We start from the raw sequence: 14,109 nt of genomic DNA on the forward strand, positions 1-14,109 counted from the left end.
CTAGGACACAGGACAGAGACAGTGGGGCTGTAGTGTAGAATGCTACTAGGACACAGGACAGAGACAGTGGGGGCTGTAGTGTAGAATGCTACTAGGACACAGGACAGAGACAGTGGGGGGGCTGTAGTATAGCATGCCACTAGGACACAGGACAGAGACAGTGGGGGCTGTAGTGTAGAATGCTACTAGGACACAGGACAGAGACAGTGGGGGCTGTAGTGTAGAATGCTACTAGGACACAGGACAGAGACAGTGGGGCTGTAGTGTAGCATGCCACTAGGACACAGGATAGAGACAGTGGGGGGGCTGTAGTGTAGCATGCTACTAGGACACAGGACAGACAGTGAGGGCTGTAGTGTAGCATGATGCTACTAGGACACAGGACAGAGACAGTGGGGGCTGTAGTGTAGCATGCTACTAGGACACAGGACAGAGACAGTGGGGGGGCTGTAGTGTAGCATGCTACTAGGACACAGGACAGAGACAGTGGGGGGGCTGTAGTGTAGCATGCTACTAGGACACAGGACAGACAGTGGGGGCTGTAGTGTAGCATGCTACTAGGACACAGGACAGACAGTGGGGGCTGTAGTGTAGCATGCCACTAGGACACAGGACAGACAGTGGGGGCTGTAGTGTAGAATGCCACTAGGACACAGGACAGACAGTGGGGGGGCTGTAGTGTAGCATGCCACTAGGACACAGGACAGAGACAGTGGGGGCTGTAGTGTAGCATGTCACTAGGACACACAGAGACAGTGGGGGCTGTAGTGTAGCATGCCACTAGGACACAGGACAGACAGTGGGGCTGTAGTGTAGCATGCCACTAGGACACAGGACAGACAGTGAGGACTGTAGTGTAGCATGCTACTAGGACACAGGACAGAGACAGTGGGGGCTGTAGTGTAGCATGCTACTAGGACACAGGACAGAGACAGTGGGGGCTGTAGTGTAGCATGCCACTAGGACACAGGACAGACAGTGAGGACTGTAGTGTAGCATGCTACTAGGACACAGGACAGACAGTGAGGACTGTAGTGTAGCATGATGCTACTAGGACACAGGACAGACAGTGAGGACTGTAGTGTAGCATGCCACTAGGACACAGGACAGAGACAGTGGGGGGGCTGTAGTGTAGCATGCAACTAGGACACAGGACAGAGACAGTGAGGGCTGTAGTGTAGCATGCTACTAGGACACAGGACAGAGACAGTGGAACAAATGATAAAGTGGAACAAACGATTAAAACAAAACTTTCTCTCCTCCTCAAGGTTCCTGCTGGGGGGTGATCGTCCATACGCACCGTAAGTCGAACGCCATACGACCTCCTCCCAGGGTCGGCGACCCCCGAACTCCTTCATTCATCCCTCCATTTCCTTACTGTCAATAAATCCTGAAACCTTCCCAATGGTGTGTTTTCTCCAACTAGTGAATTTGAGGTTAATTTAAAATCAGAGGGTGTGCAAATGGGTTCCATTTGTGTGGCAGTGGCTCAGGGGTAGAGTGGTCGGTATAGATAGACTGACCGGATCCGCAAGGTTGCCAGTTCGAACCCGGGCCAGTGTCGAAGTGTCCTTCGAGCAAGACTCTGGACCCCTAATTGCTCCCGATGTGCAGGTTTCCTCTGTCATCGTTGAATGAATGGGTGGTGAATCTAAAGTGCCTTGGATAAAGGCGCTATAAATAAATGCACCATTTACCATTTGTACCGTACACTCCCAGTTAAAGAAACACAGATTTTACCGTGTCATCATTATACTCTACGACATTGAACAACGTCCTAGTGCAGTGGCTGAGCAGCAAACGTTGACACCGAATCCCTCGACTCCTTCAAAACTGCTCTCAAAAGGGCACCTATACGGACGGCTGCAATTCGAAACTGGCCCCCGTAAAATCTGAATCCCCCGACACACCCCTTTTCAACCTCACTATACAATACATACAGTATGTTTTCCTTTTACCTCCTTTATGATGATTTCCAGTTTTTTGGCTATATAGAAGTGTATATTTGTACGTCTCTAAATGTTATGATGAATTGAACAATAAGGTGGACCCTCTTGTAAACAAGTGTAGTGCTTTATTGGGTCGTCCACTCACAGTTAACAGTTTTTGTATCGAGCTGTGCTTGAAATGTATACTATAATTCTGCAAACTGTTAATAAATACTTCAAATATCAAATCAATCAATCAATCAAACAACAACTGCAGGGTATGTCACTAGAATAGTCACAATAGTTCTGACCTAAAGCACAAACAAGTTCCTTCCCTATAAGACTGGAACATTAACAGTAAGACGGAACATACAGTAAGGCAACAACAGGCCACGGTAGTTCCGCACGCACATCACAAGATGTTCCAAGAGCTTCCTGTTGAGAAAGCATTAGTGTTGCTGTCGCGCAGCAGAGACCTACTGTATATCTACTGTATCTCCACATTTCAACTCTTCGTGTTTTTGTTTGTTTGTTTTGTTGTTTTTCATATACATTTAACACTAGCACGTCGGCGCAGTCTTTCTGACCCATTTTGAGATTTTTAAGTTGATTTTCTTTGCCCATGCAAGTCCTGAGAAAGTTCCCCTTGCATGAATTTGTCTAAATATTCGATTTAAATCATCTCTGTTTCCCCCCCCCCCCCCCATCTGAAACGTTTTGTAAATATGATTTTAGGCATACTTATTTATACCTACTAGGCCTGGCTTTTTCTGCACTATTTAAATCTGTATATATGTTGATTCTTCTATAGGCCATTGTGATGTATCCGTTATTTTGTTGCAATGCTATTTTTGTATTGAATAAATAATGGATCAGAATGGAAACACGTCTCTGGCTTTTAATTTTGCATCATCCATTTGTCCTTGACTGTATATACCTTTAACTCTTTCTTCCCCAGGTACGTATATATACAGACGTCGACGCTAGGTAGCGTCATATCCCAGGTCCGTATATATATATATATATATATATATATATACTAGAATTTCGCCCGGCTTCGCCGGGCTCATCCCAGTGTCGTTGCAGCGCAATATGGGAAGAAGGAATTTTCAGGAGTTGACAGAGTCCACTTCATGTTTCAGCTGTGTTTTTAAACTCAGTAGTGTGCCCTGCACATGTAGTAACGGATGGGTTATAAATTATTATAATAACAGAAAGTGTTTTTTATTTCTCATAAAAACGCAAACATGGTGAAACAGCCTATTTAATTTATACAAAAGGAGAAGAGAGAGAGCAATGTGTTTGTGGCTCAAACTTTGTCTAATATTGTTTTAGAGCAGTGGTTCTCAAACATTTCCATGCCAAGAGCAAAGGACCCCCAATATTTTTTCAATCTACAAAAATAATCCCCAAATCGCTTATAAATTAAATTAAATTACTTACTAATCGCTTATTTGGCAACACTGGCCAGAAATTACCAGTGTTGCTTCTTTTTGTCTTATTTTGTATAGACCTAGGTGGCTTGTTTCTGCCATAGAGTTATACTGGCAACACCTGGCTTCAGCTAGCTGGTGCTGCTGCTCTCTCGTCTCTGTGTGTACTGTCAGTCCCAGCTCCGTGACTGGGAGATGGGACTGTCGATAGTCTGGATAGAACTTTCTGTTACAGTTAAATCAATATAAAAGTACCACACAACTGAAAAGTATTGCGACTGTGACGGCGATCATGTTTGGACATCTATGGACAGCTATTTTTCGTGGCACATTATGTTTAATCACAACAACGTCACGTTTACTTTAGCTCCTCAATGTTTGGGTCGGGACATGTATGTGTCTACGTGCGCTCCAGTCTTAAGCATTAACATTTCAATGGCCGAGGATCGTTAAGAGTCTATTGTTCCGTGTTGTTGTTATTAGACGTGTGACAACGCAACAATAGGAAGCGATTACCACGGTCCATTCTGTTGCTGGCGCTCCGAGTAAAATGATCTGATTATAATCAGCTGTTTTATGTGCGTGCGTGCAGGCCAGGGTGTCACCCAGGAACCGATAGAGAGAACCGAAATGTAATTATTGTAATGGGTACCCGGTACTCGAGCATGTTCGGTTCGGTACCGGATTGGTCCCGAGGTTCGGGACCCACCCCTACCCCCCCCCTCTCTCTCTCTCTCTGACGTTCTCTCTCTCTCGCTCGCGCGCGTTACTCTAACACGTCTTTCTGTCTTTCTCTCTCTCTCTCTCTGTCAGAAAGCGTTGTCAGTTTACTCACAGCACCGTCACTCCTGTCAGTTATTTCGTCGTGTATTGGTAGCCTATATGAGCCCAATATTGGCGTTACGCATTTCACTTGAATAATGTTGTGTGCGCACGTGCGCACGCTGAGAAAGACAGTTATGTAATGAAACTGAAAATTATAAGTGCTGCACTGCTGTCTCGCTGGCGTATAGCCATTCCTGTGTGTGTGTGTGTGTGTGTGTGTGTGCAGGCGTGTGTAGTCGGCATTGGCTGGCAGGCGAAAATAGCAAAAGCTATACGTGTAACGTAAATATTTCGGCACAATCCAAGTAGTGACAATGAACAATGTTGATTTAACTAAGGGATTCGCTGAGTGTTTTATTTTGTAAATACAGGGATTTAGAAGTGATAAGCAAAATAGTGAGCCAATAATTTCTCCCCTTCCTTCTGTCTGTTATCCTGCGAGAGCCCTAAAAAGCAAGATGGCTGCCGATTGCGAGCTGAGAGACGGAGAAAATAGTGACGTGTGAGCCGGGGGCGGGCCTCTGACAACAGCATGAACACAGGGCAGTGTTGCCAGGTTTGCGAATTGTAAGCGAGTTGTAGTGTGTGTAAATAGCGTGGTTGTGGCCTTGTTTCTGCCCCTGTTCGGGCAACAGAACATGTCGACCAGTTTCTGTCAACCGCTTTTGGTCAGGTGACCAACTCCACAAATGTTAAATTATATATATATATATATATATATATATATATATATATATATATATATATATATATATACGTACCCCAACGACCTGGTTGAGGCCTGGCTACGGAAGCTTTTAACATTGATCCGGTTCCTATAGCAACGCCCCACCGTTCCAACTATGGGATTGCAAAATGATAATCACAGTGCAAACCAGTTGAAAGGAGGATTTTCAAATTGGGGGTTTATATGCTAACAGCTAGCCGCAATTATAGATTGAGGAGCGCTAATATATTAAAAAAAATATGGAGTCTGTGCAGACGTCATAATGATAGGCCAGCTCTATACTGGACACTGGGCAGGCAATAAGTACAGTATGTGATGTGACATCAGACCATAGCTGTGGCCAGCCTATATAAAATGTGATGGATATGTCACTCTGATATCTATGCCTCTACTATACAGTACTTTGGTCTACGTGAGGACACTCTGTGCCAGTCCGCGCGCTTAACAACCAAGGAGACTTTATTTCCACCGCATTTTGCAAAAACCCGTGCGATGTCGACCCTTTTCTGACTCGTCGACCTCGTCGGACATCGCGGCGGTTAACGCGACGGACAACACGAGCATGTTTCTGTCCACCGTGTCCCGGGCGCTGGACGAGATCCTGTCGGACAAGAAGGAGCTGGCAAAGAGCCAGCACAGCCAGCTGCACAAGGCCTGCCGGGAGGCGCGGGACGAGATGAAGGCGGAGGAGCTCGAGAAGAGAAAAGACGCCACCGCCGCGGCGGCCGGCGACAAATACGTGCCGGCCTTCATGCTGGCCTGCCGCTCCGAGTGCCCGCGGATCGTCAGCACGGCTCTGGACTGCCTGCAGAAGCAGATCGCGTACGGCCACCTGACGGGGAACTCCCCGGACGGGACGACGCCGCCCCCGGGAGGCAAGAGGCGGCGGCTGATCGACCGCCTGGTGGAGACCATCTGCGACTGCTTCCGGGGTCCCGAGACGGACGAGGGCGTCCAGCTGCAGGTCATCAAGGCCCTGCTGACGGTGGTCACCTCTCCCCACACGCGGGTCCACGAGGGCACCATGGTGCTGGCGGTCCGGACGTGCTACACCGTCTACGTGGCGAGCCGCAACCTCATCAACCAGACCACGGCCAGGGGCGCGCTCGCGCAGATGGTCAGCGTCGTCTTCGCGCGCATGGAGAGCCAGGCGGAGGCCCTGGAGGCCCCGGCACCAGGAGGCCAGAGGTCGTCTACCTCGGCCCGTTCTGACCAGACCCCAGACGCGGAGATCAACAGCTCGACTTCTCCTGCAGTCGCCGCCACTCCAGACCTCACAGACTCCACCACGACTACCACAGCTGACCACTCGCCGACACCTCCAGCATGGACCCTGCAGGACGCACCATGCATCAATGTGGAGATGGAGAGCGATAAGGCACGGGTTGACGGCGCGGATGGGGAAGATCAGACCGCGCCGACTTCAGACACAGCGTTTGAAATCGAAGGCGTGGTAGAGACAGCCACCGCCGCGACGTGGACGACGGCAGAAGAAGGATCGCGGAGTTCGGAGAGCGACGCAGCGGAACCGACAGATACCGAGGCAGAGCAGGCAGCAGAGACCTCACTGTCGTCACAGATACAGACTGGACCAGGAGATAACCACGCACCCCATCCCGTCCCCGAGCACACCCAGGTTATTCTCCCCCAGGGCCAGCAGATCGACGCCGGCGTCACAGAAGACTGTGCGTTTGTGTCCTCCGCGGACATGCCGGACACGGAGCCCCTGCACGGGGGCCTCTCGGACGCACATTTCTCCCACGTGCTCCAGAAGGACGCCTTCCTGTTGCTGCGCACCTTCTGCAAGCTCTCCATGACGCCGCTGTCAGACGTGCCCAATTCTCACGAGCTGCGCTCCAAGGTGGTGTCGATGGAGCTGCTGCTCTCCGTGCTCCAGGGGGCCGGCCCGGTCTTCCGCACCCACGACATGTTCGTCAGGGCCGTCCGGCAGTACCTGTGCGTTCCGCTGTCCAAGAACGGCGTCTCCTCGGTGCCCGAGGTGTTCCATCTCTCGCTCGCCATCTTCGTGGCGCTGCTGTCGCACTTCAACGTTCACCTCAAGATGCAGATCGAGGAGTTTTTCAGGGAGATCCTTCTGACCATCCTGGAGACGTCCTCCAGCACCTTTGAGCACAAGTGGACGGTCATTCAGACCCTCCGACACATCTGTGCAGATGTCCAATGTGTTGGGTATATTTACGTGAACTACGACTGTGACCCAAACGCCATGAACATCTTCGAGCGGCTGGTAAACAACCTCTCTAAGATCGCTCAGGGCAGGAGTGGACAGGAGCTGGGAATCAGTGCTCTACAGGAGCTGAGTTTGCGTAAGAAGGGCCTGGAGTGCCTGGTCTCAATCCTCACATGCATGGTAGAGTGGAGCAAGGACATGTACGTTGAACCCAGCCTGCAGCCTAACCTCGGCCAGGAGCATGCAGGGGATGCAGAGGAAACAGTGCTAGAGCCCCTTGAGAACCACAGGGACATTGCCAGCAGCACTTTGGACTCCACTGTGTCCACCAATATGTTGGACTCGCAGGATGAGCACCCAGAGCAGTCTGAAGTACAAGAGCAGGATATCATGGAGCGCGGTATTGAACTGTTCAACAAGAAGCCGACGAGAGGCCTCCATTACCTGCAGGGCCAGGGCATGCTGGGAAGAACAGCCGAGGACATCGCACAGTTCCTCCGCAAGGAGAAGAGACTGGATACAAGCCAGGTGGGTGAGTTCCTAGGGGAGAACGTCAAGCTAAACAAGGAGGTGATGCACTGCTATGTGAACCAGCTGGACTTCTGCGGTCAAGACTTTGTCTCTGCACTCAGAGCCTTCTTGGAGGGATTTGGGCTGCCCGGAGAGGCCCAGAAGATAGACAGGTTCATGGAGCGCTTTGCTGCTCGATACCTGGAGTGCAACCAGGGACAGACGCAGTTCGCAAGCGCAGATGCCGCTTATGTCCTGGCGTACTCCATTATCATGCTGACCACAGACCTGCACAGTCCTCAGGTGAAGAACAACATGACCAAGGAGCAGTACATAAAGATGAACCACGGCATCGATGACAGCAAGAACCTGCCGGAGGACTACCTGTCTTCTATATACGATGAGATTGCCGGCAAGAATGTCGCTGTGAAGGAGACCAAGGAGTACTCCATCACACCCAGGTTCTGTGTAGCCGGTGAGAAGCAACGTTGTCTGCTGTACAACCTGGAGATGGAACAGATGTCCAAGACGGCCAAGGCTCTGATGGAGGCCGTGAGCCAGGCACAGTCCCCCTTCAGTGCTACACACATGGAGCATGTCCGGAACATGTTTAAGCTGGCATGGACTCCCTTGCTGGCAGCGTTCAGTGTGGGCCTTCAAGACTGCGATGACCTAGAGGTGACATCCTTTTGTCTGGAAGGTATCCGCCGTGCCATCAGAATTGCTTGCATCTTGAGCATGCAGTTGGAGCGCGAAGCATACGTTCAGGCCCTGGCCAGGTTCAGCCTGCTGACGGCCAGCTCCAGCATCACGGAGATGAAACGGAAGAACATCGACACCATCAGGACCCTCCTTACCGTGGCCCACACGGACGGCAACTACCTGGGAAACTCCTGGCACGAGATCCTGAGGTGCATCAGCCAGTTGGAGCTTGCCCAGTTGATTGGCGCAAGGGTGAAGGCTCAGGGAGGATTGGAGGGCGGCGTTGATTTCATGCCCCTGGGTCTGGGACATGTGGCGGGAAGCCAGGACAGGAAACAACAGATTGCTCACATCCAGGAGTCTGTGGGCGAGACTAGCTCTCAGAGTATAGTCGTTGCAGTAGACAGGATCTTCACTGGCTCCACACGGCTAGATGGAAATACAATTGTCAACTTTGTGCGGCTCCTGTGCATGGTCTCCATGGATGAACTGGCATCGGCCCACCCATCCAGGACGTTCAGCATGCAGAAGATAGTAGAGATTTCCTACTACAACATGGACCGCATCAGACTGCAGTGGTCCAGGATCTGGCAGATCATAGGAGACCACTTTGGCAAGGTAGGCTGTAGCCCTAATGAGGACATAGCCATATTTGCGGTGGTCTCTCTTACACAACTGTCCATTAAGTTTCTGGAGAAAGGAGAGCTGGCCAACTTCCGTTTCCAGAAGGACTTCCTTAAGCCATTTGAACACATCATGAAGGAGAACACATCTCCCAAAACCAGGGATATGCTGATCAGGTGTGTTGGCCAGATCGTGAGTTCCCAGGCGGCCAACATCCGATCAGGCTGGAAGAACATCTTCTCGGTGTTACACCAGGCGGCATCTGACCATAACGAGGCCATAGTGGAGCTGGCCTTCCAGACCACGGGCCTCGTGGTCACCAACGCCTTCCAGCAGCACTTTGAGGCGGCCGCCAACTCGTTCCAGGACGCGGTGAAATGTCTGTCGGAGTTTGTGTGCAACGCTGCTTTCCCCGACTCCGCCAGCATGGAGGCTGTCAAGCTCATAGGCCACTGTGCTAAATGTCTCTCCGAGAGACCACAGGCTCTGGGGGAATACACGAGTGACGACATGACCGTGGCCCCCGGTGACCGGGTGTGGGTTCGAGGCTGGTTCCCCGTCCTGTTTGAGCTCTCCCACATCGTCAACGGCTGCAGGCTGGATGTCGGTACCGCCGGCCTGGCGGTCATGCACGAGGTCATGAAGAGCGATGGACACACGTTTGAGAAGCGGTGGTGGCGCGACCTCCTCCGCATCGTCTTCCGAATGCTCGACAACATGAATCTGTCCGAGCAGCAGGCGAAGACGATGGAGGAGCAGGTGCACGGCACCATCTGTGACGTGTTCACCCAGTTCTACGAGCCTCTCAGCGAGGTTCTCCTAAGCGACATCTGCACACAGCTACAGCGCTGTGTCAGGCAAGGCAACGAGCAGCTGGCGCGCTCAGTTACTAGCCTTCTGGGAAAGCTGGTGATTCTCAATGGGAAGAAGTTCAGCCCGGAGGTGTGGGACGTTGCCTGCTCCTGCATGCTGGAGATCGTCCAGTACACCAGCCCTCGTGTCCTGCCGACGCGGAGACCAGCCGGACAGGTAGAGGAATGTGACGAAGGCAACCATACAGACGTTGACCCGGACACTCGGGTGATGTCCAGCTGGAAGGGCAAGGCCATCGCAGACCAGAAGCTGTTTGCAGGTCTGCTGATAAAGTCTGTGGTACAGCGGGAGCTGATCCAGACCATAGACAACATTGTGTTCTTAGATACCGGCAAGAAGGAGGGTGCAGACAACGATCTAGAAGAGGCCGAGGTCGAGGGAGTGGTGGAGACAGGTTCCGACCGGGGCATGTACAGACACCTGTCCTCCCAGCACCTCTTCAAGCTGCTCGACTGTCTGACGGAGTCACACGACTTCGCCAAAGACTTGAGCTCCAACAGTGAGCACAGAGCCGCACTCGAACGAGAGTCCAAACCCAACCTCCTGCAGGAGCAGGAGACCGGCAGTCTGGACTGCAGTCTGAGGATCCTATTCCGCGTGTACTCCGACGCCCGGCATCAGGCTTCGTGGCCCGAGGCCGAGACGCGCCTGCTGCGGCTGTGCGGCGACGCTCTCGCCCACTTCGCGAGCCTGACCTCGGAAAGCCACAGGAAGGCCTGGAGCGGCCTGCTGATGCTGCTGCTCGCCGGGACACAGCGACTGCCCGACGGCAAGTTCAAGCCCCTCATGTCCCGCTGCTACGGCCGTCTGTGTCGCATCATGCACTTTGACCTGAGCCCGGAGCTGCGGGCCGCGCTGCAGCGTTTCTTCCTGCGCGTGGGCTCCGTCTTCCACATCAGCAGCGCTCCCGGTGGCTCTCACCCTGGAGCAACCGCAGAGGAGAAGGGTGTGAGCGCTCCCGGTGGCTCTCACCCTGGAGCAACCGCAGAGGAGAAGGGAGTGAGCGTCTGTGTGGAACGGATGGAGAAGAGTAGGGGAGACTCTGCCCTGGCCTGAACTGGAACCATTTCCCAGAAGGGGGAGAATGGAGGTCCAGACAGACCACCTGTAAAGTGTATAGTAGCACTGTCTCTCATCAGAGACTGTACCACTTTCACCTCTTTCTCTTGTCAATATGTTTAGATACGTTTAGATTTGTTGAGATTCTGAATTCTCAACTCCCCTGAACTTTGGTGCAGGGCTTAGCATGGATCGGATTTGTAAATACGGCATCTTTACCCCTTAAATTTAATTAATTATTTCAATCTAGAGTCTAGAGTTTTTTGATGGCACTTCCTGCCCTGGCCTTTGTGCCTTATATATATATATATAAAAAAAAAGAACACCACCAAAAAGCCAAGTGGCCTCAAGTGCACTTAAAATTAGGCATACTTTTTGTTCCTTTTTTGTTTTCAAGTACTTCTTGTTTCTTTGCCTCCCGTTCCCTCTCCGCTGGGAGAGGGAAAGAAATCGCCTTCATCTACGCACCCTGGATCATGACGATTTCCCCCCTCCCAATCAAACTCCCCTTTTTAACCCATTCTGGGCGGGAACCCCTTCTGGTGTTCTAAGCATTATGTTATACTTTAGCCATTGAAAAATAGCAGATCTACAAGCTCGTAGCACGGCACCAAGTGCCACAAGTGCTACAAGCTAGTAGGTCTGCTATTCTTTTTTAAATCGTGAAAATGTGCCGCAAATCTTTCAATGTATATTATTTCAGAGTGAACGTTTCTAACTCAAATCTTTGCTTCTGGGAGGTCCGTGGAACGACATATTTTCAGATGGGGGTCTGCAGCCAAATACATATAATATTTGGGGTTCCTTGACATGAAAAAGTTTGAGCACCAATGACATTCTTTTGAATCGGCTTCAGGTCCCTAATATAGGAACTGTATTACAAAAATAGATTAGGGCATACCATACTGTAAGCACTAAGCAGTGACACTTCGTTTTCTTTATGTAGGAGAGTAGCATTATAGTTCTCTAATTGTTTTATCAAATAACTCACTGACAACATGCGAGGATGTTATTTCTTTAAATAATGACACAATTTATTGCCGTGGTTCTCAAACTTCTTTCATGCCAAGGACCCCCGAAATTACACTTATTAGCCGACGATGAAATCTATATGTGTGCCCGTCGCGGAGCGCACACAAATACATGTTGGTAGCCAATACCACTGACATTTTACTAAGGCATATCTCGCTAATTTCTTTAAATTAAACTAGATTGTTAAAATTAAAAAAAAAAAATCACCATAATGCTTGGGAACTCTACTTTCAACTGGTGTCGTCAGCCAAGACTGTATTGTCTTCCAATCTAACGATATAGTCACATTACGCACAGAGGCTGCTGCATCTTCCTGCCGTCATTACAAGGAGCGAGCACGAGAGAGAGACACCATAGATTATATATAGGCTATATGGTAACAAGATGACTCGCCCCGTTTCTGTTTTCCTCCCAGAATTTTTTTATTTGAATTTCTCTAACTATAAACTTTCATGACAGCAGAACAGTGATGAAGGAGAATTACATGCTATAATGCTTTCTTATCTTTCTTACCTTTCTTTGTAGTCGTTACGTCCCCACCAAAGAGGTCCAGGTGTTTTTTTGTGCAAAAACTCCTTATTGGCTATTTCCCCTACCATAAGCCCTCAATGAATTGCATTGCATTGAATGGGAATTGAATAGGGCTATTTGGTGTTATGCTAATTCGCTTATTTCCATCAAAAGAAGTAGTAAAGTGTGCCGCTTGGGATATTATTTACATTATGAAGAGAGGATATATACAAAGAAATTATAATTTTGAGCGATGGAAATAAGCGAATTAGCACAACACCCCATAGCCCCATTCCATTCACATTCAATTCAATGCAATTCATTTAGGGCTTATGGTAGGGGAAATAGCCAATAAGGAGCTTTTGCACAAAATAACACCTGGACCTCTTTGGTGGGGACGTAACAACTACAAAGAAAGGTAAGAAAGATAAGAAAGCATTCTAGCATGGAATTCTCCTTTAATGGGTTGAAGCAGTGGTCCCTGGACAAAATCTTATCCCACGGCAACGACATACATGGACAAGAGAGGGAAAAAAACAGTAACGTCATTCTTTTTTTGTAAACATCACCTTGGTTTTTATTTCTATTATTACTATTGTCATTAGCACAGTGATTTGTGGACCTGATACAAGACAAGTGTATACTCCTGGCCAGTGCCCTTGACCAAGGGGGTACATACAAGTACATACTCCTGGCCAGTGCCCTTGACCAAGGGGGTACATACAAGTACATACTCCTGGCCAGTGCCCTTGACCAAGGGGGTACATACAAGTACATACTCCTAAACAGTGCCCTTGACCAAGGGGGTACATACAAGTACATACTCCTGGCCAGTGCCCTTGACCAAGGGGGTACATACAAGTACATACTCCTGGCCAGTGCCCTTGACCAAGGGGGTACATACAAGTACATACTCCTGGCCAGTGCCCTTGACCAAGGGGGTACATACAAGTACATACTCCTGGCCAGTGCCCTTGACCAAGGGGGTACATACAAGTACATACTCCTGGCCAGTGCCCTTGACCAAGGCGGGACATACGGCAATACAACTTTGGTAAGTCCCCAAGCACTCCAACATTAAAGTTGGAGTTTTTCCAGTTTTTCATGTGTCTATGAGGTGACAGTATACTTCATTAGACACCCTGGAGTCGTTTTTATGTGCAATGGTGTTTTAACACCTTAATTGTCCAGGGTTATTAATCCAGTAAATAAATGTGCCCAGCGATTTATAGCAGTGAAGCACTTTTACCGACGGAGCGGATGTTATAACCGGATGTGGGTGTAGCAGATAAATGTAGCCAAAACACTCTAACGGCGAGGTATGATTAAATCTACCGCTACTAGCGACTGGACAGCGGGGGGGGGGGGCGTCTAACACATGATTTTTTCTTGGAATTAGACGGGATGATTTAGATTGCGAGTTATTAAGATTAAAGGCTCATACATAGTCTGGATTTTCGGTGGTTAGGTGACCACCGAAATGACGTCACGAGCCGCGGTGAAGAGCAAACCACCGCCACCGCTCCAGCCCTTCTCTCTGTTTTTACTCACGTTATTTCGCGGTGGTCAGCGGTGGTAGCGGTGGTCAGCTCACCACCGCAAATCCAGACTATGAATAGGCCTTAAGATTTTCGGTCTCGTTGGCTAAACAGGGGGGGGGGGGGGGAGACATTTTCGATGACGTCCCACTGTCGT

At 49.9% G+C, this 14,109-nt stretch overlaps 1 protein-coding gene across 1 annotated transcript; it reads left to right on the forward strand.

The window, feature by feature from the left end:
• Positions 1–5,475: 5,475 nt before the first annotated feature.
• LOC308327687 (brefeldin A-inhibited guanine nucleotide-exchange protein 2-like) lies at positions 5,476–10,869 on the forward strand (the record flags this gene model as incomplete). The annotated part of the gene is made up of 1 exon (XM_080781212.1): positions 5,476–10,869. The coding sequence occupies one exon, from the start codon at positions 5,476–5,478 to the stop codon at positions 10,867–10,869; it is 5,394 nt and encodes a 1,797-aa protein (XP_080637338.1).
• Between the last annotated feature and the right edge of the window lie 3,240 nt (positions 10,870–14,109).

The sequence above is a fragment of the Protomyctophum bolini genome (genome assembly GCF_963924005.1).
Source record: "Protomyctophum bolini genome assembly, chromosome: 13".
Taxonomy (NCBI): Eukaryota; Metazoa; Chordata; class Actinopteri; order Myctophiformes; family Myctophidae; genus Protomyctophum; species Protomyctophum bolini.